The sequence below is a fragment of the Corvus cornix genome, chromosome 8 (assembly GCF_000738735.6).
Source record: "Corvus cornix cornix isolate S_Up_H32 chromosome 8, ASM73873v5, whole genome shotgun sequence".
NCBI lineage: Eukaryota > Metazoa > Chordata > Aves > Passeriformes > Corvidae > Corvus > Corvus cornix.
Genome location: NC_046338.1, coordinates 19,876,951 through 19,904,856, shown reverse-complemented (window position 1 = coordinate 19,904,856; position 27,906 = coordinate 19,876,951). Strand labels below are relative to the sequence as shown.

The 27,906-nt window shown below is 37.0% G+C and overlaps 1 protein-coding gene across 4 annotated transcripts in view; it reads left to right on the top strand.

The window, feature by feature from the left end:
- Positions 1-27,906, top strand: part of COL11A1 (collagen type XI alpha 1 chain) — a 133,070-nt gene that overhangs the window by 38,154 nt on the left and 67,010 nt on the right. The window contains exons 6-21 of one of the 4 annotated variants that reach the window (XM_039555961.1): positions 8,297-8,413; positions 8,685-8,831; positions 9,025-9,120; positions 11,292-11,537; positions 14,136-14,198; positions 14,751-14,792; positions 15,148-15,210; positions 16,783-16,857; positions 18,172-18,255; positions 18,422-18,478; positions 20,928-20,981; positions 22,412-22,465; positions 22,580-22,633; positions 23,214-23,267; positions 26,598-26,651; positions 26,764-26,808. In XM_039555961.1, coding sequence (XP_039411895.1) covers positions 8,297-8,413; positions 8,685-8,831; positions 9,025-9,120; positions 11,292-11,537; positions 14,136-14,198; positions 14,751-14,792; positions 15,148-15,210; positions 16,783-16,857; positions 18,172-18,255; positions 18,422-18,478; positions 20,928-20,981; positions 22,412-22,465; positions 22,580-22,633; positions 23,214-23,267; positions 26,598-26,651; positions 26,764-26,808 — 1,305 coding nt within the window. Of the gene's footprint in view, positions 1-8,296; positions 8,414-8,684; positions 8,838-9,024; positions 9,121-11,291; positions 11,538-14,135; positions 14,199-14,750; positions 14,793-15,147; positions 15,211-16,782; positions 16,858-18,171; positions 18,256-18,421; positions 18,479-20,927; positions 20,982-22,411; positions 22,466-22,579; positions 22,634-23,213; positions 23,268-26,597; positions 26,652-26,763; positions 26,809-27,906 lie in introns of all 4 variants that reach the window. The other 3 variants (XM_010409233.4, XM_010409232.4, XM_019291622.2) reach the window with 3 other exon arrangements.

Genomic DNA, 27,906 nt, shown 5'->3' with positions numbered 1-27,906 from the left:
GGAAGAGGGAAGAGAGAAATCTGGGCGAAAGGCTAGGCAGGATTGTGTCTTCAGAGTCTGGATTAAACCAGCAGAAACTGGAAATATATGTTGGACACTAGCCTCAAAATATTCTGGTTATTAAAGAAGGGAAGGAGTTTTTCCCAAAATAATACTGTGCATGTCTTGGTTTTTAAATAGGGTAGGAATACAGATGCAATATTGCCTCTGCATGCTGCCACTTGAAACATAACTGAATCATCACATATGTTGCTCACTTACCATGTCAGAGACCCATAACAAAAAGAAAGTACTGGCTGCAGACAAATGGGGTAGAGGGTGAAGAAAGATAGATAAATTCAGTTAGGAAACTATCTATTGAAACTTTTAAGAAAGAAAGAAGAAATTACCAAAATGGTGAATCTCTAGATATCTTCAAGCCAATGGTAGATACCTTTCTGAAAGTTTTGGGAAATGTTATTCATGCTTTAGTTGACTCCGTTTCAGAGTGACCATAGGAAGTTTTGAAGCCTGCAAGTGCACAAGAGTTAGCCAATAGTCCCTTCTGGCCTTACAGTTCTGAGTCTTTGAATTATTGCAGACCAGAATAAGAAACTGATATTTGGCTTAAAGGTAAATTAATATTTCTGAGCCTATTAATATGTGTCTCTAGCACTGATTACAAAACCCGAAGGAAGTGGTTGACTTTTCATCAGTAAAATAGAAAATTATGTTTGTGAAGCTGCATATAGGAAGATGAATAGGATTTCTCTTGAAATTGCACACTTTTGTAGTCTCCTGGCAAGTTCACGGCCTAGGAAGGCATTCGTTCTGAAAAGCTGGATTATTTTTAGACAACTAAAGAAGCATCTAGAGAGAAGGATTTAGGTGAAAAGATACTGGTTTAAACGCATAAGTACTTTGTTTAACTGAGTGTAATCCTCATTGATCTAGGCAGTGCTTCTTTCTCCAAAGGAGCAAATAATCAAATATCCAGCATTTTAGGTTTGGGGACATTTCTTTCAATAGCAGTGCTGATTTAAATGAGTCATTTTCTGAATTTATTTCCACCCTATGCCCTCTTTCCAGTTCAGCTGGTGGAATTGTTTATGTGTTTGTTGTGGGAAGGGTCTAAGACTTCACCTGGACTAAAAATAATTACCAACCATAAAATGGGAAAAATTATGGAATATATTGTGGTGAGTTTCCATTAAATGAGCCTGAGAATGCATGTCACATCACTGCAACATCAGGAATGAAATATTTGCTTTTTAAAATGTTTAAGTTTTTCTCAAGGCCTTAAGACCTTCACTGTGCTCTCGTATGTAAATTTACTGGAAACTGATTTATAATCAAATTGTCTTTACTAATGATACCTTAAGTGCTGCATTGAGATTTCCTTTTTCTTGTTGCATTTTCTTTTTACCATGTGTCTCATTCAAGCTGCAATTTTGATCCAACAGAGAGGATTTCAATACCTACTTTTTACTTACAGGATGTCTTCATCCCTGAATTAAATGCCAAGTTTACACTAAACAAAGTTTAGGAAGAATCAAGCATCTCACAATGAGATTCAAAAAAATAGCAAGCTGTGAATAAAGACAAAGACCTAGTCACCCTAGAAAGGGAGGGAGGACATATCTTAAACTGTACCCTTGTCTGCAGACTTACCCAGCTGTGCTGTCCTGATCCCCCATGTCATTTTTCTCCCTCAGCAAGGTCAACTCCTGCATCCTCACTTCTCCCTTCCTCTAAGGGGTTAGGTACGAGTGACCTGAGGATTTCAAGATACAAGCTTTGGACCCAATTGGGTCTTTATACTTCCATTTTAATTCAGTCAGTCCCTTTCTGGATTCAAATGACTGTGTTATATGTCTAAACAAGGTTTATTTAACTGGGCAACCTCTAAGTACCTTTTGTGTTCAGGCTCTGCAGAATCTGTTGTACTTGGCTGCTAGCCAGGACTGTGGGCTCTGTGTGAGCAGTTCGGGCTGAGCTGTTGGGATAGATGCATGTCAGAACCCTCCCTATAGAGAATGCTTCCCTTTCTTTGGGATTTGTTCATCAGACCTAAGTGTCATTCAGTCTGAAAATGAGAAAGCAGTAGATTAATAGTAATATCCCCACACTTTGTTATTTATTATCATTTATTTCCGTCTTCAAGACATGTTTTAATTGAAGTGGGCATCAGTCTTCCTTGTTCTTGCTTGTGCATAGCCAGGTATGAATCTCTGTAGCTGGTCAAGGTCAGAGTGATGACCTCAGCAGTTGACAGTACACAAAAAAGTGTTGCCTAGAAGTTCCGGAACCTTGGGTTTTTCATATTGAATGTATGACAAGATTTTAAGAATCCCATATATGTTTGAAATTATATTTTAAAACTATCAACATTGCTTTTCTTAAAGAAGATACACACCTATGCTTTTCTTATAAATACCTTGTGAACAGACTGGCTTCTGTCTTGTTTTCAAACCCTTTTTACTATAAATGGAAATGTATTAAATTCCTTTCCAGTTCAATCACATATGCTTGGCCAGCTCACAGAAATTAGAGCAGTGACAGATCTAGCCAGTCTTCATCATCCTTGATGTTGTGTAGTATATTTTCTGGAGTACTGTCAGGTCTAGTTTGCAAAGGAACCAGCTATCAGGCTTTCAAATCTTCTCTTGGAAGATTATTCTGCAACCCAGTGAATCACACGGTCTGACTTCTGCTGAAGAAATGGCTCCCCAAAGGAACTCGGCTTCATTTATTTTGGATCTATCCCAAACTAATGGATTATTTGAAGACATGAAATGTTTTCCTTTAATGAAATGAATTTCGTAAATTAAAAGTGCAAATGGTCCCCAAATATGTTGGCTTGGAGGCTTCACGCATCCTTTCAGAACATGTTAATTTAGTGTCCTTTTAGGTGTTTGATCAGAAAGACTAGTTTTCTGAAAAATGCAGAAAGATTATTATTTTTATGTTTAATTTTACGTTTATTGTTTGTGGAGTATGCCCAGCCACTGCCCTGGAGGGACGTCTGCTGAGATACGGAGATTGCTCAGTCTCCCAGCAGAACTCCCCTGGAAAGGCAACCACTTTTCAGTTACGGCGAGAAGAAGACAAAACCAGAATCCTCAGGGAAACCCTATGCAGATCCTTTGTAGCCCATTGGCCCTTACCCTCTGATGCTCACCCCCTGTATCCCTATAAAGCTAGCCCCCTGCCCCAGTGAGGGCAGAGAGAGTCCATCCCTGGTCTCCCCTTCACCAACTAATAAAGCTACCTTGTGAGGAACAGCCACACGAGCCTCTCGTCTCTCTCCCTGGTCTGGCCTGGAGGCTGCCCTGCAGAGCTGAGCTGGAATCACGAGCTGACAATCACTAAAGAGCTGACAGCTTCTGCAAGGGCCCTCCTGCCAGCAGCTGAGGGAAGACACCGGGCCTCGGGAAGACGATTCCTTTTGGGACCGTCTCTCCAGACCAGTCACAGCTTCCTCAGTCAGAGCTACTGACCCCACACCAGCTGTCATAAATTGTTATCTTTAGAACTGCAGATATTAAAAATAGTGTTCTTCCTAGCTCTCTTTTTCTTTGCATAGATATGTAGAAGTTTTATATAAGGGAGTAACATAATAAAGAACCTTAAGGGTCTTAACCTCCTTTTGAAACAGGATGTCTTTGGAAACCGAAGATAATGTTCTTATCTCCTTTTATCTCCTTGATTTTGTCACTTTTATGAACAATATAAGGACTATATGGTAGAAGAGGCCATCCTTTAAAAGCTGTAACTTTCCTTCTGTCCTAAGGTTGACATTTTCTATTTAATTTTTTCTATTACTGCAGCTGACTTTTAAAACTCATTTTGCTTGGCATCCCTTATTTTATTGCATTTTATAAAGTGTTAGTGAGCCTAGAATATTTCAAAATCATCTTTGCCTCTTTAGCTTGTACATGACTTAGCATAATCTTTAGGAAATGGAAAAATTGAGCTTATGACTGTTTTTTGGTTCAGGATTTAGATTATTAATTATTTAAATTTGGAAATGTAAAGCAAAAAATGCTAAAATCTACATTTTGGAATGGGAGGTTAGGTTTTTAGAGTATGGATAGTAGAAGAATTAGTTTCCAAAGTAAGGTTTCCTTCAGAATATTTAAGTTATTTCCCAGTTCAAATAGGCCTTGCATGCTGCTGATCTTCTGCTTCTAAAATTCATCTGATGAAGAAAACAGTTCATCTCTTTAATTGGAATTGCATGATGATCTGGTAGTGTAATAGAATCACTCTGGTAAAGAAAGCATGAGGTCATAATGGAAACACTTCGTCCCATCAAAAAGTAGCAGGTTTTATTCTTCCTTTCATTTGCAAGAAAATAGTCATATGCAATATTCATTACAGGAATGGCTGTTTAGTAACTATTGGTGGTCTTACAAGAGAAGAAAGAAAAGCAAGAGGAAGAAAATTGCATCACATCTGAAGAATGTGTTACCTGATGTCTCTTAGCTGAAATCCCTCGCCAGGTTTAACCTATTATTTATTTTGAAATTCTAGATCCTTTCTCCTGTATATTCAAGAGTCTACTTATTACTTTTCCTTTGATTAGTAGTGCAACTATGATAGACATCTGTGAACTCCCCTACTTCTGTGAACTAATAGCAGGGCCTGGGTTTTGCGTTTCCAGAATGCTAAGGAACTTTTCTAAATGTTTGTTGAGGTCAAACTGAGTGGATCAAACCCTGTCTCTGGTCATCTGATAAAGGTGACCTTCCGGTTGTGTATCTCCAGAAAAAGAAGGGATATGTGCTACATATCCAGTCTTAACTGTTAATGGCAGGGTAAGTGTGAGTTGCCAGCTTCACAGCAGGTGACTAAAGCCATTAAATCTGTCCCTGGTGTTTGTAAATCTAGTCTTCATTTGCCTGACTAGTCCTTCACTAGTCCTGTTGTCCTGTATTAGAAACAGGGAACAGCCTTCATCAGGTTGAATTATCATTCTGTGAGTAAATCATATTTCTAAAGTGCAACTTTACATCAGTTAGGGATGTAGAGGTGCATTCCTCCATCTGGACAGACTGTGCCTCGGGAAATACACCTGGAAGATTTTGCATCTATATTTAACTCTTTGCAGCAGGACCCATGGGGTTCAGTACAAAACATATTCTCTGTTTATTGGCTGGTGTGAAAGATGAGGGTTGCTGGACTTTCAGAAAGAAATGTTGGGAAAGGAAGGATTCCTAAGAATAAGGTTTATCTTGTAGACAGTTTTTATCTTGTGACATATTTTCACTTGCCCTCCTTGCATCTGTGGGACTACAAAGTACTGCGATTTCAAAATTACTTGAATATGGTTTTGGCACAGTGGCAACATGCCCTAGCTTGTAAGTTCAAGAATTTTCATAATACCCCTCTGATACTCTGCTCTTAAAGTGGAAGATCTTCACCAGCTTGGCAGTAATCTGATTCCAGCATGGAAACTGTCATTCCCCCTTTCTCATCCATCCCTGTTCTTTCTGTGTGCCTGCATATCAGCACAGCCAAAATATACTGTTCTATTTGTGATCACATTTTGCATATAAAGAAAGTTTCACTTTCTTTAACAGAAATGAGTGAAGCACAATACCCAAAACTATTTTCTGTGTGATTGTGCATGATGCAATAGATCTGTCCACATACTTGTACTATTTTGTATGTTTTCTAGTTCTCATTCATAAATGTCTGACTTTTTGACTAGACCTCTTAGCATAAATATCAGCTTATTCACTTCTTTCTTTTTTAATACTAGCATAACTGGTCTACAATGCTTACTAAAAAGGAATCTATGTGTCTGTAAGTTACTAAAACAAACTCCTAACAGCATATTTAAACTTAAATCTGGCTAATGACATGGTAATTCTCTCAAAAATGTTACTCCACTTATCTCTTAAGATATTGGTTATTATTTAACATAGGTGGTGTCTTTTGCTTGGGTTCCAATAAAAATTGCATAGCAGAGTGTTTGATTCATGTTGTTTGGCTGAGGAAGCTTTTGAAAGTATGTAATTGGTTACCGCTGTTAGGGTGGAATGATTGAATTTTGAGAGGTATATTCCACTGAGTACTTTTTTTTTTCTTGTAGATAAACCTAGTTTGTGTAGACTTCTTGAGAGAAGATAAGCAAATCACTTGCAGACATTTTTATAATTTCCAAAGATATAGTGCAATTTCAATGCTATTCTGTAACTATTTCAAAAAGTCTGGTTTCATCCATGTGGTTCTTCCTTTACTTCCTTTTTGTGGCTGCTTGTGGTCTCCTAGAAGCTTGTCATTGCGTTTTCTTCTTTGGGTGGCAGTGGCACACTTCTTTAGAGACAAGCTGTATTGAGTTGCAGTTCCAGAACTGCACAAGACAGAAATGCTTTTGTGCATCAACAGACCTCTACATTTGTCATTGCTGATGGTGAGGCCCATATAGGGCCAGTTATAGGTCAAACATGTTTCATTGACTTCACTGGGATTAGGACTGAATTTTAATTGGCTGAACAGGGAAAGAATAATCACATATTACTTACCTTGGTTAAGTCTAAAGTGCTGCTGGTTTTGAAAAGTATAAATAGTATCAACTTTTTTTGGTAATGCAAAAGATACCACTGATGAAATCAAAGCATTGCTTACATTATATGAGGCAGATATAAAGTGCACATATACTTCACAAAGAGGATATTCTCCACCTAAAATGGTATCTTGTTATTTAAAAGTCATTTGAAGTGCTCTTATTAATGTGCAATATAGTTTTGAACGAGTACCAAAAGTATGTTACATCCTTCTTATATGTTTATCAAATCTCATGACTAACCAGTTTATATATGCATGGGTAGAAATAATCAAAAGGACAATCAAGCAAAAAGCATCTGCCTTCTGAAAGATAATCTGTGTCTTCTTTTTAAGAAAAGCTGCTGATCATAGTAAGACTCTGAGGAGTCATAGGAGTAAAGTAAAAGAAAGCCATGTTAAAGGATTTTTAAGTGATTAAGGGCCTTTCAGCATTAGTCATACTTGCTGAGGAAATCAACTTCTATGCATTAAAAAGTAAAAAATTGTATCAAAAAGCATTGCCAGAGGAAACAGTTAAACCAGAGTTTTGATCAGATGGTAGAATATAGTTTGGAATATGGAGATCTATTTTAATCTCATATATAATTTCTTCTAAAATGTCCATCTCTTTCTGATAATGGTCACATCTATGAATCCTCAGACTCATTTGCAAGTGTAATGTACTGATTCTCTCCCTCATCAATATAATGAAACAAACAGTATTGTCCTCATTTTACAGACAATGATGCTGACTTGAAACAAGAGAGAGGAGATTTCAGAAGGGACAAATTCACATGAGGCACATTAGAATATTTCTTCCTAAAGGGAAAGCAAACACTTGTCCAGATTCTGGACACAATTCTGCCTTCTTTTGGCTCCCTGGGCACGTAAAGAGAACTGGTAGCAACAAGGAGACTGCTTTACTTTACTAGACCAACCAGTTCTTGTAGCTTCAAGCATGGTAGGACGAAAAGATAGTTTAAAGCTGCTCTTTCTTCTCAGCTGGGGTGAGTTGCGCTTGGTGCGCATAATATGGAGACCAGTATCTGCTTGGCACAGCCAAGAGTACAGCTCAGGAGTTCCTGGCTCCCTAGATTGGGCTCAGAACACTACACAAGCCAATTCTAAAGCTACTTGCTCTTGTAAAACTTTATTGTGCCAAATCTTCATTTGATAAAAATTATAGAAACAGATCTGTGGAGCAATTTACCGAAGCTGAATCTGAAATGAAATTGCAGCGGTGAGGCATTTGCTCAGGAAATTTATACCATGGAGCTGCCCTGGTTTTCAAACACAACATCTAACAAGAGGAAGATAGCCATGTTTACTTGTGAGCTGTGGCTTCTTTCCTCTATCTGACATTATTTATTCATGTCAGATATTGGCATCTCTGCTCTTCTGGTCACCTGAAAAAATTACAGGTAAAAGAGGCATTATTAAAATTTAAATAAACACATAGTTTCAAAAGATCTGTTGGTGCTCCCAGTAATCAAAATTATACTGGATTCTTCTTTGCAGTCCAATAAAAGAGAGGCTTTTTCCTGGCATTACTACTTACTTTTTTACTACTTTTGTACTGTGCTTTGAAAGAAATAAGAAATCGTGAGTTTTTTTCCCCAAATGAATAATTACATTGAATTGTTCATACTGCCTTTTGTTTAACTTTATTCCTAAGTAAAGGTTGAGATACTTTCCAGTATTGCTAATCTAGTTTGCTACCACTAACATGGGAATGCCTGATATTTTTCCATTTGCAATGTAGTACACACCAGAAGATTTTATCGAATATGACTATGAGTATGGGGATGCAGATTATAAAGAAACTGATTCTGTAACAGAGGGACTCCCACTGTTTGAAGAGACAGTAGCACAGACAGAGGTAACAGAATCTGATCTGTTTGTTGTGTGGTGTCCAGCTGTCCCCTACCATATGGTTTGTCAATTTGTGCCTTCTGTATATAAACTTAATGCTTTCCTCTCACTCATTTCTTTACTTTGTAGCTGTAACCCTTGCTTTCAGTTAGAGATGGAAGGTCTCACGGCTGACAGCATTCATCTTGCATTTGGTTACCATTCTTTCATTCACCCTTTCTCATATTTCTTTTCATTTTATTTATGTTTTCCCATTCCATCTTTCATAACGTTTGCAGAAAAAGAAAGCCATGGTCAAAAAGAAGAAGAGGACAGTGGCCGCTAGCTCAAAGGACAAACCTCAAAAGGCCACAACAAAAAAATCTGAAAAATATGCATCCAAGAAGAAGAAAAGTTATCAAGCAGCAGCAAAAGGCAAACTAGGGGTAAAGGTAGCCAAGAAATAATCAAGATCTTTCCCAGACCAAGACTGGAAGATCTTTGATAATAAGAAAAAAATTTACCTAACCCCACTAGATGAATACATCTGGCTAATACCATAACCTGAATAACAGCAAAACCTCTTGAATTTTTCATATGGGATTTTTTTAAATAATGTCCTTTTTTTTCTCATATTAGGCCAACGTTATTGATGGATTTCAAGATTATAGCATAGCCGAAAATGACTATGGACCCCAGACAGAAGCTCCCTCCAGAACTACTGAAGCAAATGAGGTAGTAAGAAGTCTCAAGAAAATACTTGTCCCACCAGCTGTCAGTCATTAAAAAAGTACAAATGCATTTTAAAAGGATGGATTTCTATGTCCAAGTTACAAACTCTACCAGCACTTAATGTGATTTTATGCTTTCTCAGCCAATATAAGAAGCTACAGTTTTCTTGGGCAGAACTCGCATTAATTCTGTAGAGATCTGCTGAATCTTCACTCTGCAGAGTGCGTGATTCTGGAAATAATTCAGTGATACACGGTGTGGGAACGTAGTTTTGCTGCTTTCAGTGTGGATGTGAATGGAGCTATGTCTAGCATAAACTAGGTTAGCTACTAGACATAGTCCCCCTAATAGGAAGTGGAGTCTCTAATTTTTCCTGTAATTTTTAAGATGCAGCATAAAAAGAACCTAACACAAGACAAAGCATGGCTACCACCATAGCAGCATATGGAAGCTGAGTCAGAAACCTTTGTTTTCTTTTCATAGTTCTTCAGCTACCAAAACCAAATTATTTGATTTTTACTTGTTCTATTCAAAAGAAACATTATATTTTGAACTGTCGAAAAAGATAAAATTATTATTTTGACTTATGTCAGAAAACACATTTCTAGAAAGCCACAATAACCAGTCTAAACATTATTTTGTTAAAATTACTGCACCTAAGACAGTGCTGCATTAATATGTTTGCATATTAATTAATGCTAGTGTTAGAAAAATGATGGCAGATTTTAAGAAATATTGTTCTCATTTTTCTTTTACCTTTTCCTTTCATAATTAAGATTGTTGCTTAAAAGATGTACAAAACTCCCCCTCTCCCCTTCCCCTGAATATTTGAAAAGAGAAAAAGAGTCCCCATTTGTTCTATGGTTTTTCTCCTATGTATCTTAGAAAGTGAAGGTGAATTAAGGTATGTTTTACTCATTTTGCTGTAAAGCATTCTTACATTCAGTCTCATGTTTGCTTCTCACAAGTTGATCAACAGATGTATCTAAATTATTCAGTTTCCTGGGCAATTTTAAGCTGATTGTACAATAGTAGAGGTGCAATGAGGTAGATTCAAAGTGCTAAATGCTCTCCTTGGTGACAGCATTGCTTCATAAAGGTAAAATTTGGCTTAGAATTGGTTCAGATCTGTGTTTATTCCAGCTGTAAGGCAAAGTCATACTCCTGTAACTAATGGAATTTGGCAATTGTTAAATCAGAATATGGCCTTCTATTTTAACTGCAATATATTTCAGTATCGTTATTAGATCAAGATATTTTAATTACACTGGATGTTGATTAGCTTCTGAATATTTTCAAGATCATACTACTTCATATTGTCTGATCATTTAGAACATCATTTTGTATTAGCAGTATCTGAACTTCTATTTCTTTCAAAATTACCCTGTCAAAAGACCTCTGTAATAGAATAAAGCAATCCTCCTTTATTTCACAAATGGTTTTGTACATCTCAAATATAGCATTCTTTTAAACTGCTTTAGTGCTTTTAAGTTGTTTGCTTGGTTTGACAGCTTACATACTTTAAGATGAAAGCTTAGATTTCAGAAATATTAAAATTAATCTGAATTGTACTGGAAATTTGACTCAGACAAAAAATACGTGAATTACCATGACACAGACGAGTCATGGCTTTTACTGATAAATAAACTTCAAAATCATTAACAAGAGAAAAGAAGTTTAGCTCAGCATTGGTATTTACAGACAGAAAATAATGAAAAAGGCTGGGCTTAACTAAAGTGATGCTTGCACCTCCTCCACATTGCTGTTGTAAAAAGATCTGAACTTATTCACTGCTTATTGCATATGTTCATTCATGAATGCTTGTAAGAGTGAAACCAAGCAGCGAAATTCAGCTATATTTGGCACTAAAGTAACATTACGCAAGCAGTACACATAATACTGGATATATTGAACTCAGTGGTTTTGGAAATAAAAAACCAAAGCATATGAAAACATTACTTCTTTGTACTACTTATACAAAGATCTTTTAATTACTCTGAAAGGCTGAACTTCCATTCCTTCAGACTCTAATTAAAAGACAATATGCTGTAGTTCTACTGTTCTTTCTTCTTTTGACAAGTCATCATGGTGGATCAGCGTATGCTTACATTGCTTTACTAACAATAACCCACATATTCCTCCTATTCCCAAATCTTTGCTACTGATACGAATAGCAAAATCCTGTTGAAGAAGTATTTGCTGAAGAATACATAACTGGAGAGGATTATGATAAAAAAACTGAGGCAACTGAATATGGAAGCAGAGGAGTAGACCCCAGTGAATCTGATCTGCTGGTAGATGGAGATTTAGGAGAATATGATTTTTATGAATATAAAGAATATGAAGACAAACCAACTGATTCCACTAATGAGGAGTTTGGTCCAGGTGTTCCTGCAGAGACCGATATCACAGAAACAAGCGTAAGTGGACTGGAGGCATAATGCAGATTAATTTAATTTAGTAATTCTTTTATAATTACACAGTCTCAGAACTGCACATACCTTGATCCAGAGTTCCTTGTACATATTAGATATGTTCTTATTTCTGATAGCCTTTGGATCAAGGCCATCCTCTTGTTTTAGTAATCTTGAAATTTTTATCTTTATTAAATGTAAGATTTTTTGTCTCATTTGCTGAAGGGAGTAAGGGAGGGCTGAAGATGGGTGGTAAAGGAAAGAGGAGGTGGAATTAAAAAATAAATGTTAAAATGAACAGTTTTAAAAATCTTTCTAAACTAGAGCTAAAGCTGGAAAGAACATAAGTTCTAATGCAGGTACAAGTGCTGTAATTAATATTTTTATATGGTTACCTTAAGAAATTGATATGCGTATAAGTGTCTAGAATCCCATGGCTTTTGCTGCTTTCCAAGAAGAAAATTCATAAGTGGGGAAGATAAGGCCTGAAGCCTTTCTTGAAAATAAGCTTAGTTAATGGTGACAGATTTATGGTCTTGCAGAAGTGATTTAACAGCTCAGTTTATATAAAGAAAGATAGGATGACATGGTGGATCCTGTGAATCATGCTCTTCATTCTGAGTTTTATAGCTCTCTTTCCCTCTAACTTAATCACAGGCTAAACAGCAAGGTTTAAACTTTCCTTTAGTTGTGCCAAGGTCCTTGTTTACCAGTTTATCAGCTGCAGAAGCTGCAAAGAAAACTAATATGGCTAAGACTGGAAGGAAAAAAAATCCCATTTGGATTTTTTAGTTAGGAAGACCTTGAATATAGTAGAAAAAGAGAATTTTGTTTGCACGATTTGCTCAGTCTTATCTTTATTTTCTCCTCACAAAGTCAAAACTTCAGTTTACAAAGGATCCAAGAAATAACAGCAAATGCTGTGAGGTTGCTTTTCCCTGCCAACCTTGAAACCCATCCTTCTGTATTTCATTTACTGCTCCTTTCTAAACCCTGTTGGGGTCATTGTATTTTTTAATGATCTTTATCTGTGCCATGTGATACAAGTGTACTCTTTTCCTTCTAGCCCAGATGGGGACACTGTGGCAGAATGACACAGAAAAGGTCGGATTATCCGTGAAGCAAAGAGCCCATAAGGCACCATTTGTGCCTGCATTAAGCAAATGGCTGTGTAGACTCTATCCCCTGGTGTAAATTTCAACTTAAAATGCCTTGATACAAAGCTGAAGGAGTCAGGAATCTTGAATTAGAACACAGGCTCTGGTCTGTGCAAGCTTATTACAGTTCTCATCTGCTGAACCAGAGATATGTCATTTTCCTTTGACATGTGGATGTATTTAGAATAACTGAAGTTCTACCTATGATAAAAAAAGCAAGATGAGAAATACTCAATATCTGGGAACTTTCAAAAAGGGTAAATATTTCCAAAGATGGAGACCCTGATGTAATTTTTTTACTAGTAATTTATATTAATGTAATAAAACATGATTGTCTATACCTCTTGCTAGTTGATTTTTATGAACTACCAATGGGTTTATGAACATCATTACTAGTGAGATCTGTGCCTTTATAAATCAATGCAAAATGCACAGTCCATGAATCTAAGTCTCTGTTTTTCCATTCCGAAATATTTCATATTGAAATACTGTAACATTATCCTTACTGTTCTTACTAATCCCCAGCTATTTTAGAGTAAATGTTGAATCACTCTACTGAAATAATAAAAAAAAGCATTTCAAATTTTAAGCTGATCAGAACTGAATTTCTAGTGGATATGTTAGCAATGAAGAGAGGTACTTCTGAAGAAAAATACAATATCTCATGTTTTGAAAAAAAAATCAGGTTTGTTTTTCTTTGTTTGAAACTTGAATCTGTTTCTTCCATTAGTATGTGTTATTGACATACTGTTTTAGGTACTTCTGCTACCTTAATCCTGAACCCAAAACTTCCTGTTGAGCTGGTCCTCAAAGAACTTGGCAGTTGATGCTAATTCATGTAGGGAGGAGGCATAATTGGTTATCCATGAAATATTCTGTAGTGTTCACAGTGGCACTTAGCTCCCTTCTCATTTATGCCATGAAATCACAGACCCTTCTCAGATTGCTTTACATGTTGTGGATGTCTAGTGAATGAAATTAGGAGTTTGAAAGGTACTGTCCATATTGGACCAAAGGATCTTTCTTTCCTTCTTACTGTAGGCTGCTAAATTCGTAAACCCATGGAGAATAGTTGTTAACTGCCAAGAAGATTTCCAATCAAATAAGAAAAGAAACAATGTTGTGACTTGCACACGGAAGTTTAAGATTCTGATACCAAAGTCCTAATGTAAAGCATGGGATACACACTCATGGGATGCACATCTCATTCAAAAAGTGCAAATTAACAATATCCAATAATTGAGAAAGCGTGCATACAGTTTTTGCATTTTCATTTCTCATGTATTAAATATTTTTGATTTATATGATTTGTACCTGTGATGTATTTTTTATAGCACAGGCCAATTCCAGCTTTAGCTTTCAGTTACAGGTTGCTGCAATTCTTTATTGTACCAGGTCCTTAGACCTTATACTTATTTCCATTTTTGGCGTTGTTTTTACTGGCCAGGTGACAGGACATGGAGCTTATGGAGAAAAAGGCCAAAAGGGAGAACCAGCTGTGATTGAACCTGTAAGTACAAATGCCAGGAAGTTTTTCTGTAGTACTGTATAACATCTACCCACTGTTAATGCATCATTATCAAACACTGTTGTTCATGATAGGATGACAGCATCCACATTGTCCATGATCTCTGAAACAGTCCCTGTAATGTGGATGGTATAAAGTGATTACCAACAGCGGTCTGTTCCAGCTACTCCTTCGGTTACACGAAGGACGAACCACATATTCCTTAAAAAAGGAGAACCTTCTTGTGCAGAGGAAAACAGAGCATTGATCTGATCTTCAGGCCATCTAGTAACTACACCTTGGACAGATCTACCCAGATAACTTTCAGCTTAGGCACAGGTAATACTGTCACTACAGGTTTCATCAAGGGCAAGGAAGTCTTCCTCACCGTTAATGTCACGCAACAATTCAGATTCTCATTCTAGTTACTGTAGAGAGAAGATTCCTGGAAAAGTTTATCAAAACACTAAGAAATGTTCAGTAGTTCCGCTAAAAAGATTTTTTATGTTTTTCTACAAAATAATGAATTTAATGTTGTCTTTCATCCACCCCTAGGGTATGCTCATTGAAGGACCACCGGGACCAAGAGGACCTGCTGTAAGTAGATTAATCCCAATTTCCTTTATTGCATTTGATGTATCCACTGTGCTTTTCTATTTATGAGTTAACACAATGTTGGTCTTATTATGGTTCCCAAATGTATATCAGACTTAGCAGTTTTAGAAGGGAATAGAAAAGAACCATCTCTAGCCTTTTCAGTGACAGCATACTACAAGCTGAGGGCACATGAAAATCAAAGTTTTGAATGTTGACTATAAATCTTTGTAAAAAAACCAATATGCTGCCTAATAAATTATTTTATCCAAATATGTGCTCATCATAACTTTCCAGAGAAAAAATAGTTCAGAAGTCTGCAAGCAGTCAGCATAATTATGTCATTCTTTTTCTATAGGGTCTTACAGGTCCCCCAGGTCTACAAGGTCCTGTTGGTCCTCCAGGTGACCCTGGTGAAAGGGTAAGTCAACAAACAGATTATCCCATGCATTCATGAGATACCTTGCACTAATTGCTAGAAGGGTGAGTTAGATCCTGATCTGAAATAGATCCACATAAGTTAGAAACATCAGTAGAACTGAGGCTGATTCATTCAGCTAAGCAAATCAACTGAGAATCTGGACAAACATTTTTTAGGGGTAGAAATGTGTGCTGTAAATACACGAAGATGTTCTCATTTGTTTGTCTTTTTCTGTTTTGATGTGTTTTGAAATATACTAAAGTAATAGATACAAACATTTCATATGAATTTGATTGAATTTTTAAAAAATCAGTATGGCCTCAGTTATGTACAAATATAGAGAAAAACAAGCTTTGCAGAATCAAAACATGTGGGAATATTGAAAGTGATGGACAATATTTAGATTGTCTTGGAAGGATTTATTGGCCATATTAAATAATATATGGCTTGACAAACCTATCCAGTCATGAAACTAGTTAAAATTTAGGCTGTTGTTTTAGTCTTCACATTCTTGTAAGCCTTTTCTTACTGCCACCACCAACACAATTTTAAAACAGCCTAAACATACTTATTTGAGGAAAATATGCTACTGAAAGACTTTCCTGTGTTTTGTGAGAGATAATTTACTGATGAATCCAGCATGTTCATGCTGTATTTATGTATACATGATGTTGAGAAGATGCTATCACTTCACTGTATAATGAGATAATATTAAAATCCCAACAATGCTTTATTTTGCTAGTAAGTCAGCATCCACACTTCTTTCATATTTCTGTCCTGTAGATTAACTAAATATTCCATAATTTGAAGTTATAAAATGGGAATTTTAACACACAGTAATGGAATAACTACCGACAGTACTTACAGTTGCAACTGGCTGCTTACTGAATTCATCATAAGGAAATTCTTGACTGAGCACGTCATGTGCCGGTCATGGACCAGACATGACACAAATATATAATTGCAGCAATTAGGCTGGAAGGAGAATGGATTGAGAGCAGCCCTGCAGAGAAGGACTTGGGGGTGTTGGTGGACAAGAAGCTTGACATGACCCAGTAACATACACTTGCAGCCAACCGTATCCTGGCTGCATGAAAGAAGCGTGACCAGCAAGTCAAGGGAGATGGTTCTGCCCCTCTGCCACTCTTGTGTGCCTCTTCTATGAAGACAGGCTGAGCTGGGGGGGAAGGCTGTAAGAAAGGTGGAGAGAGACTTTTTACAAGGGCCCATAGTGATAGGACTAGGGGGAAGGTTTTTAAATGGAAAGAGAGCAGGTTTAGATTAGATATTGGGAAGAAACTCCTTATCCTGACAGTGGTGAGGCCCTGTAACAGGCTGCCCAGATGGCTGCACCATCCCTGGAAGTGTTCAAGGCAGGGTTGGATGGGGCTTTGAGCTACCTGCTCTAGTGAAGGGTGTCCCTGCCCAGGGCAGGGAGGTTGAAACTAGATCTTTAAGGTCTTTTCCAAGCTATTCTGTGAGTGTAAATTTATGTAAGTGACTCAAAAGGTTTATCTTACATAACTATCTTTTTGTTCTCATCTTTTTTCTCTCACGTCTTTTTTCTCTTAGGGTCCACCTGGTCGCCCTGGTCTTCCTGGTGCTGATGGTTTAGCAGGTCCCCCAGGTACCATGTTAATGTTGCCGGTAAGTTATGGTTACAGGGTAAGCAGCCTATGAAAAGTGCAAGTGTCCTTCAAGAAATGTATAGGTATTTTCTTTTTTCATCCAATTTTGTCTGTGGAATGAGAGAATGATATAACATTTCTTTTATGGTGTAAGCATTTGAAATTCATTTATATGGTGCCTTCTTTTTTCCTAAAAAAACCCATATGCTTTAGCTCCTGCATGGCTGCCAGATTGGAACCTACATTAATGAATGACAGACACTGAAAACCACCTTATATTTTTAACAGTAACTATATTTTGCTACTATATGTCCTAAACAACGAGTTTACTGTTGTACAGAGGGCCCGTGCTCCCAACAGGCTTGTGCACTTTCAAGTCTCATTGACATGGAGATTTTTAAGTATTCCATGCTTAAAATTGGACTTCAGTGTCCTCTTTGAAGAGTCAGTGCATCCTTTGAATAGAAATATATGCACATAGCCAGCTCTGCTCCCACTGGAGTCAAAGCAAAACACCATCTGTTTTAGCAGGTGGAGGAACAAGCCCAAAGCTGTTAAAGTATCTTGTAGCACTGGGATACGAAGAGAGCTGTGTGCTTGGAATTAATTATTCCTAACTGTGTGTATGGATGCAAAAGATCCATGTCAACTCTGGGCATGAGCAAACTGGACAAACTGCTGTGGGCAGTGCAAGATTCATGGCCCTGACACCCAGAGTGCCAATGCCATACCTTTGCAAAGCTGCGTTTCTTGTTGCAGCCTAGCATTTCTGCAGCATTGCAAAGCCTTTGCCAGCAGCTTCATGAGCAATAACAGTCCAGGAGCACAGGAATGAGCACTTAAATTTTTATTTTGTAACTTATTTTAAAATTGTCAGAAATTACAGAAAACTGTTTTATTTTAGATATCAAACATTTTTCAAATTTGCATCTGCCTTGAATTAAATTGCTTTTTTAATGTGGGTAGCTACCAATGTATAGAGAATTAATGAATTTTGGTACATATTTTTATTGAAATTTTTCAGGCAATCAAAGTGTATTTTTGGCCTCCTTTTTAAATAAACAAGCGAACAAATGGAAATCAAAATTCTATGAAATCAGGAAAATATTTGCTCATAAGGGATTAAATTTAGACTTCAGTTCTAAACTATCACCAATTACTTAATACTTGTGTTGGATCCAGTGGCCTCCATGCAGCCATCTTCTGAAGTTAGTGGAATGAACTAAAGACTCTGACCTTGTGTCTTTGAAGTGGTTTGCACTGTTGCAGCAAGTAAGAAGTATGATTTAGATTTGATAAATTCTAAATCCTTTCCTTGTTTTGATACTTGCAGTTCCGCTTTGGTGGAGATGGTGAGAAGGGCCCAACAATCTCCGCACAGGAAGCTCAAGCACAAGCTATTCTTCAGCAAGCTAGGGTGAGCACAAGGAGCCAAAACCTAATTTGTTTTCAGTTCTGCAGGATGTGAAGTCAAAGATGTGGGGTATTTGCTAACACATTCATAAAGTATGTTAGTATAGAATATGTATGCTGGCTGGCAGCTTTTTCTTGACACCTCTTGTTCTGCTTGTTTGTTTCCTCAGATTGCTATGAGAGGTCCACCTGGTCCTATGGGACTCACTGGAAGACCAGGTCCTGTGGTATGTAGACAAAACAGGGGCACATGTTTAAGAACATGTTAATGTAGCCCATGGATCTCATTCTGGCCCTGCCTACATATCTGTATTTATACTTATTTTGTATTATTTGAAATTAATATTGTATAATTAAAGCTATAGTTTGTATTCTTATTCAAGGTCTGCAATGTAACCTGAATACTAAATGAGTTTTTATTGTAGATTTTGTGGTGTTCGGATAGAGCATACTGGTGGACTTACAAAATTAGTGAATAATTTTACATAAATAATTAAATATGCCTCTACAGTCAATCGTCTCTGTAATACTACTAATACAATTTCTTGTAGTAAATAGGAAACTCTAAAGAAAGATTCTAAAGCAAGGATGTGCAGAATCACCTTCGCCTGGTATTTAAGCTGAATCTGAAAAGTTTTTAAGAGGCATTCCTATAAGCAATTAAGAGCCACAGATTTCTAAAAGAATTCTATTTTTTTATTTCACTCCTGAATTTGACTCAACTGCTAACACCAAATGATCTGCAAATGGCCGTGTGGATGTTAAAATATCTTAGTATTTATACGGAGTGTGTACACTTGTATTTTTAAGCAGATCCATACAAGAGCAATTCTTTTCTAGAGTAATTCTTTCAAAGTAAATAGTTGCTACCAAGCAGAGAATCTGGCTCACAGACTCCTGATTCATCACAATTAGGTATGCAATACTTACAAAGAGCCAGATATATTTGGTTTATTTAACAAACTCAGACACTATTTTCAGCAGTGTATTTAATTCAAGTGACCTGCAGGATAACATTGAGTCTATACAGACAAAACTGTGGAACTGCTGTAAGCAGAGAGTGTTTTGTAAAGGCTGGTACCATACTGACAGTGGGTTGTATACCTTTAGCAGAGGTACAACCTGGCTTCGTACTCGTGCTTTGGTGTTTTAAAAGCCTTCATGTAATCCTGTATGCAAAGTTCAACAAATTAATAATATTAATAGTTGTTTTGCTTCTAAACCACCAGGAGGCTCTAGAAATCCAACTCTTTGATCTAGAAACATTTTTCACCTACAGTTCCAAAAGCAAGTTTCTTGGTCTGTAAATTGTTTTTCTGAGCAGCTTCTTTTAAGAATGAAAAAGTTGGAGCTTTTGCTCTTTATATGAATTTTATTTTTTTTAAGAGTTTAAAAATTCTTTATGTTAATTTTAAATTTTTTTAAATTTTATTTTATTAATTAGTAGCCAATAAGATACATTAGTAACATATTAGTTACTAAAACTCAAACATAGCAGTGTCAAAGCCCCAGTCTAGCATTAGGTTAGTCTGGTGTTCACATTCTTAATTAACATAGCACAAAAAATAAATGTCTGCCTACAGATATTAAATGTAATCAATTATATTAATTAAAGCAGAGCTTACATCAGAGAAACCCCAAGAGAAAGTCACCACCTACCAAAATCAATCTTCTCTCCACTGCCAGTACCAGTTTGGGATCTGATTTTCAGTTTGCTTAGGACTTGAATCAATACCTGCAAGGTCAGTGGGGATCTTTCCACTCCAAGATGTGAGACTCAGCACTAAACCAAGCCATTAGATTACTTCTTTCTTCCAATGTTGTCATAGAAGGATTATCCATTTTCAAAGGTCTGCAACATTTGTTTCATATTAAATACATACATTGGGTCACAACCTGCTTCAAAGGTCAAAAATGCAACTATTCTTTTGCACACAGTAACAAACTCCTGTATCATCTTTCCCTGGGACTGTATTCTATGTGTGCATGCCAAGACTTTTTTGGCTTATTTTGTCTGTCTTTGTGAGACCACTAACTTACTTTCACTAGTTCTGCCCCTGATTCCATGCACAGTATGGATGAATATCTGGTTTAGGTCTGTTTATGATTAAAATTTACTCTTAAAATCTATGTCTTCATTTCATAATAATACAGAGATGTAGTTAAATAGATTCGCCACTTCTTGTGGGCCAGATGCACAAAGGACTTAATTAAAACATCACTGAGGTTCATTACAAGATTAGACAGGGTATTTTTCATTGACTGTAGTGATCTTCGGATTGAACTCTGAGACTGTTATTTTCTATAAAACACAGAAATAAAGGTAAATAGGACAGGCCTTCATCCCTGTTTTATTCCCTGCAATTGATGCACTTCTGATTGCACTACTTATGTGCTCATACTTAGCTCTCAAATACTAATATAGAACAAAGAGTTACCTTTGTTCGCATTCAAATCCATGGGAGTTTTCTTTGGTAAGAGAAGTATTTCTGCCCAGTGTTTAGACACTGATCCATCAAGGTGTATCTGTAGATACAAATGGTGATTTCGCACCTTCTGATGAATAGAGGATTATTTGTTATTTCTCCCTGTAATTCATGTATGGAAATAGAAAGTAACTAATTTAAAGAGGCTTTTGTTTACTTGAACAATATATGTTGGTTTTTTTTCATCAAGGGTGGACCTGGAGCAGCAGGTGCTAAGGGTGAAAGTGGTGAACCAGGTCCCCAGGTACAATAATATTCCCTGTTATGTCTGAGCATGTTTTATCTTTAAGAAAATGTATTCATATCAATTAGAAGAAATAAATCAATTATATGCTTCCTGCATGCAGTTGAAGAAAAATATCCTTCATGATACTATCTTATAAATTCAATTGCTTGATCAATATTAAAATCATAGTTAAAATCAATAGCTTGATTGTTCATTCTGAAATATGAAAGTAACAGTATTTGTATAACGAAGAACAATTATCACATGCAGAGTGTCCTCACTTGAAAACCTGTTTTAAAATTGTCACTTCAGGCTCTTTTTTCTGTGCAATAATCTTATGTTAGTCTGCAACTGGATGACCTTGGGCTCTGAACTTATCAGATCTCATTAGGTGAGGGAGGTTGAATTTAGTTGGTATTTAAACAGGCTATTTTCAAGAAAGATGTGACATACCAGGAATAAGTCTTTAGGAATCAGTGCATGCTTTGCTTCTCAGCTTACTGTTATATAGACTTCTCCGCAGTGATGTCAAAGAGCACTGAAACACACGGAAATCTTTCAGCTTAAACCTAAAAGCAATAAGGAGATTGTGGAAGAAATCATGAAAGAAGTATCCAGAACAACGATTTTGCCATATCTCAAGTAGTATCATGGATTTGATACATGACTAAGTGCCTGTCTTAAAACTGTACATGGATACTTACAGTAGAAAAATAAAACAATAAAAAAAGAAAAGAAAAAAGCATTCTGAACAGCTGGTCAGTCTTTCAGTTTGCTTACTTACATTTTTAAAGTTTTTTCTTTTCCTACACAATATTTTTGGATGGCTTGTCCTTACCATTGCTTTTTTTCACCTGAAAATGCATTTGGATGGGGGATGAGAAAATTTCCACAGTCACACCCATACAGTCTTCAGTGAAAGTTACATATGTTTGGAAACTGGAATGTTTTTTCCGTCTGGGGTAATTTGGTCTCTCTCTAGTTAAACCCGTGTTGTGTAAAGCTGAGACAGCATGTGAGCTCTTTACTAGCACTCTTTACTCATGTTTGTGTATAAGTTAGGGATCTGAAATAAGCACTCTTTTTTTTCATTAAATAATTATAATGGGACTAAAATAATTTTGGCATGAGAGGAAGAAGGTTTTTCAAACTAGAGGACTGAGATCTTTAAAGCCATGAAAAGAATGTAAGAAAATTACATGTTAAAAGGATGGCTTATGCCATGTATAGTGCCATCTCATAAAAACTGGTGCTAAAATTGGTAGTGCTAAGGCCAGTTTGGATGCCCATGTACTTTTAAAACTAATGGGAATCTGGGAACACAAATCCACGTCCTAGGGAAAAAAACTCAGCTTTGCATAGAAAAAAATCTTGTTCTTGAGTTGAGGTTTTAACTAGCTTTTTGCTGACATTAATGTAATTCTAAGAATTACCCTCTTTAAATTCAGGGTCCTCGTGGTGTCCAAGGTGCCCCTGGTCCAAGTGGAAAAGCTGGCAAAAGGGTAGGTAGCATAGAGATCGGTTCAGCTCTGGGTAAATAGTTTTTATTTAAATGTATTTAAATATTATCTGATTCCGTGGCATTTTCAAATGTTTGCCCCTTTGGGTTTTTGCAGGGACGTCCTGGAGCTGATGGTGCCAGAGGAATGCCAGGAGAACCTGGTGCAAAGGTAAATTATAATGAGACCTGAGGCTTTATTTCAGTCTTGGAACAGGCTGGACAGATTTTATGTAGGTACCACAGTTTTGTCCAGGTGAATCCAAAATTCTTCTCTCAAGTGAAAATACTGAGGTTTCAGATAGCTGGGTCAGATGCAAGAGCTGAGAATGAATCATCCATTTAAAATATGGTAATTAATGGTAATTCCTGGTAGTGTGACCTTGAAGAAACTTGATTCTTGGGGCATGATTTCCCTCTCTCTGAGTCAGTTTCTAGTTACAGAGTATCAGTAAAAGTAGTCAGTTCTACAGCTTCAAAGTGCAGCTAGAATCAAGCTTTTCATTTCAATGTGAAAATTCTTTTTATAAATACCATAACTACAGCATAGTGAAAAAGCTGTGTCATCTTCTCTTGCTACAATTTGTAGAATCAAATTTTGTGAGTTTGATCTATATGCTCACCCCCATGTTGTTTCATTCAGTAACAAAATTCTACATATAACCAAGGGTAGAAATTAACTTTTAGGGGGAAGGCACTATTTATTCAGACAATGTAACACTCATTTACTTACTCTGTGATTTCTTTCCTAGGGTGACAGAGGATTTGATGGTCTTCCTGGCCTCCCTGGTGACAAAGGTAACCGGGTAAGAAGAAAAATATGTACATTTATACAACACTAAACTAATAATGTCCCAAAAATAATACGTTATTCATTAGGAAGAGCACTAAGGACTGAGGCGAAAGTTAAAACAGAATGTCAGCTTTTCACACTACAAATAATATCTGTACTATCAGGCAATATATTCCTTGTAAAATTTTTGAGTAATATCAATCAATAGACAAGAAATATACATATTTATAATTTAAATGTATTTGCAGAATTTTGATCACATCTTCAGTTAGGTTTTGTTCTAATTTGTCTTAGTTCAGGAATTTGCCTGTTGGACTTCAAGTCATTGCTCTAAAGGAATGAGTAATAGGGAAAGGAAATTAGCAGGAAGTTTCTGTATCAGGAGCATGCCAAATTTTAACTTCCTTAGAAGCTTGCTAAAAAATGGCTATGAATATTTCAATTGCAAACTGAATTGTTTAGTGGGGGCTTATTCCAACAACTGCAGCTTAAAGAAAGGTCACAGTCAGCTCGGGTACGTTAGGAAAATTTTTAGTAATATTTAAAATTACTAAAGTACTTGTTCTTTTTGTCATACAAATCTATGGAATGAGACTTCACCTTTCCCTACAAAGTGCAGAAATAATCACAACCAGGGATTTCTGCTTCAGACTATACCCCTAATGTAGGTGCTAGCAACCTGCTGAATGTCCCTCCTTTACTGTTGTCCTGGTGAGTGCAATGCACCATAAAAGAAACAGTGAATGGAAATGTCAGCAAAACCATTTCCATATTTGCTAAACCTCGGTGACCAAGGACCTCACCCTCAGTGGGTAAGCACAGCTGAACTTCCTAGAAAAGCTCAACCATCTTGGCTACTGGACCCTAATGTAGTTCTTTTAAATAGCATCTAAGGATACTCTTTTGAGTTCTGTTTGCAACGGGGAAAGAACTTCTGCGGTCATAAAGAATTTTGTTACTCCTCTTTCATCATCCCTTTTTAGGAAAAGAGGGTAAAGCAGTCAGTGCATCCCATAATGGAAGCCCAGCGTGCTCAGCAGGCCAACAGCAGAGGGGGCTCGGCATTAGGCACTTGCCACCTGCACTTGGAGGGCTGAGCAGAAATTTGGCCTGAGTCAGGCAGTGTGTGTGTGCTTTCCAGCCTGGAATATTAGACTTGTCTGTGGCACCTTCCAAGTCATAAAGAAATAAATATATATTTTTTTTAATATTCAATTTGTTCCATATTCCCCCCACCCCAAAAAAAAAAAAGAAAACACACACCTCCTCTCCCTACCCCAAAAACCAGAAAAATAAGTTTGGGTTTAAATTTGCAAAATATTAATGAAAATAATGACTTATTTTCATAATTTCTTTCATCCCACTATTTAAAAATCACTACATTCTTGTGTTTCTATGGAAATCTTCTGTAAAAAGTATGCACTATGGTCCTTGTGAAAGCAGCCCAGCTCAAAGATAGATAACATGGTTACAGCTTTGGAGTCTTATATAGTGACAACATATAATGCAAATGTTCAGTTCTCTTTGGCTTGCAACAATAAACACTGCAAGACCAGTGAAATACTTCTGTTGAAGTTATATTTCAGCTGTAAAAGAATCGGTGTTGAAAACCCATAACTTTAGAGTAGAAGTTTCAGGACTAGTTTTAGAATTAGTCATATTGGACATATGAGTTGCAAACTGAGTGTCTCTCTTAGGTTATGTCTCTGTCAAACACAAGTTTCAGACAGGAGTTACTGAATGAGATTCTCAGACTTCCAGTGTAGAGCAGATCACATCACATGATGTCATATTTCTTTCAACCTCATTATCTGTGACTTCGAACTTTTCTTATTTAGATTTACAAGATGCACAACTCTTCTTCAGTATATAAGCAAGACAGTATATACTTTTAAAATAGGTCTAAGGAAAAAGAAATTCAGGCTTTAAGTGAGCACTTGAAGGGAAGAAATAGAGAACTGAAAAACTGAGAATGCTGATAATGATAGGAAGTTTTGTTCTTACTGAATGGCACTACCAGAACACTGAATGCATACTCCTAATCTATAGCTAAGTACCATGTGACTGCAATGAGAGAAAGGTAGCCCTTAAGGGGATGAACTATTTCAGTATTTGAAAGCCTAAGTCAGTCTTCACCTGGATACTGATTGGAAGCCAGAGGACAGACCATGCATCTCATGTCATCTTTCAGAAGTGTCATTTAGCACATAGAAAAACACATTCTCTACCTGCAGATAACATTGAATAGTTGCAGAACCTAGCAAAATACAGAAACTTCTATATTTATTCATCTTGAAGGTATTAAGAAAAGTTCATAAAATTTCACTTTCTCTTCCATGGTGGGGGAGGACAGAAAGGCAGTAGAATAAAATCCTAACATCCCTAGTGTTGGGGCATGTGGTCTGGGTATATAAGGGTTACCTAAAATTCCCTAGGAAAGTTTGGAAGTGTAAAGAGCAGAGCCACTGAACAGTGACTCCATATATCTCTACCAGAATCCACAGCAGTGGTCAGGCTCCTTGGAGGCACTGATAAAATTAAGGCAAACAGCATGAATACTTGGGTGTTGTCCAATGCCAGAAGGAAGTCACAGTCTCAAAGCCTGCTGCCCAGAAGGAGGTCAGTCAGTGGTGTTTGAGCTCTGTAGCACACTAGTTCTCTTCAGGAACTGGGAAAGAAAAATAAATCCTAAAAGTATGGTCCAGAATCTACTGCCGCTTTGCATATATAGTCTTGAAAAGCCCCAGCCTCTGAGGGGAAGTGTGGAAGTCTGGCTGCCTTCCAAAGCCTCAGACAAACCAGTCCCTAGGCTGTCAGTAGCTGGTGCCAGGGTGCATGGTTCTGAAAGGTGGTTAGTAAATCTCTGTATATTCCTGGGCCCTGCAAGTGGTTTAACTTCTGCCCCACATACACGTGTTACTTTACTGGCAGGACTGTAGGGGAGAGGGAAGGTGGTGATGAGACAAAGGAAAATGTGGGTAACACTACCTTTTGTAGCAGTATCTTGCATATGTTCTGGGGCCAAAAATCACAGAATCAGAGAATCACAGAACATTCTGAATTGGAAGGGACTCACAAGGATCACCAAGTCCAGCTCTTGTTACAGAGTGAAATTGTGCGAACACATTCATTATTTCAAAAATGCTCATCTGTTCTTATACTAAGGTAATGAAAGATTTTACTGAGTACTATAACTTACAGATTTGTATCACTATGTGGAGACATGTTTTGACACATCAAACTTCAGCTAACATATTTGTTTTCATTTCCCTTCCCATCCATTATTGTTTCCAGCAGCAGAAAGTTTCCAGCAGTTATTTTAATGACTTTCCTTATCCCACAGGGAGACCGTGGCCCACAGGGACCTCCTGGCTTACCTGGTGAAGACGGATCAAGAGTAAGTTGCTGTTCACACAGGAAAATCTAGAGTGAATCCTCATATAATGGGAATAAGGTCATGATAAATGTTTGGTTTTTATAAAACTTGTTTTCCTTTTGCACAAAAACAGGGAGAAGATGGGGAAGTTGGACCAAGAGGTCTCCCAGGTGAAGCTGTAAGCAATTCTTTCTTATTCTTCTGTTTCTGTTCCAAACAAAAGTGACATTCAGATATTTTTCCATTCTATTGAACTGTTCTGAATTCCAGGTATAAAAATTATTTCATGTGTTTGTATATAGAGAATACTGTTTCTGGCTGCAAAGCAAACAAATGGACAGTTTTTTTAGGGTTGAAACACCACTTACAGGATTAGAATTAAATCAAGGATATATCCAGCTAAGTATATGCAACTTCCAGAATAAAAAAATGCTGTTTCTTATCCTATTGTGTAAAATCAGTCACTGCCGTCCTTGATACATCAGAATACAAACAAGCCCCTGTTGCTTTTACAGGGTTATCTAAACATCTGCTTATTAGAAAATAAGGCCTGGGTTCTCCTCTTTTTTCACACTACTGTGCTTCATTGTGTATTTTACACTTGTTTCACATACAGAATTTCCACTCCTGTCAGTTGGAATTCTGCAGGTGCTGTCACTGCAGAACAGAATTCTGCATTGCAGGCAAGAAATCAAGCCTCAGAAAGGGGAATTTTACCCTAAATGTCTGATCTACTGCTGCCTGCTCACAAAGTACAAAGAAGTCGCTAGTCAGTGTCAGTGATTTGTGACTATATCATACATGAGGAGACTGGAGACTCAGTTCTGCCCACTTCAGCATTATGACGTGAATGATGACACAATGATGAAAACTAGTATTCATTCACATAGTATAAAACCAAGAGATTATGTTATAGACCAAAATCTCATACACCTTATTTATGAGAATAGCCATTGGTCTTTTGTGAAAGTTTTTTGGGATAAGAGGAAGAAATCTGATTTTTGTTTCCAGAATGTCTTGTATTTATTGTAATAAAATTACTAGCAATTTTTAATTACTTACTGGATCCTTACTCCAGATAAAAGCACTATTTTTTACTTAGAATAGCAGTATAGAGTACGACACACCATCATGTTTTCAAAAGACAGGAATATAAATATGTATGTTACTGTTCAGGTCAGACCTTCAGGCCAAGACACAGCTGAAATTTTAGCAGAAGATGCTGTGCCAATGTTCTGCACCAGGAAATATAAAAAGCAATCTCCCTCCTTTCTCT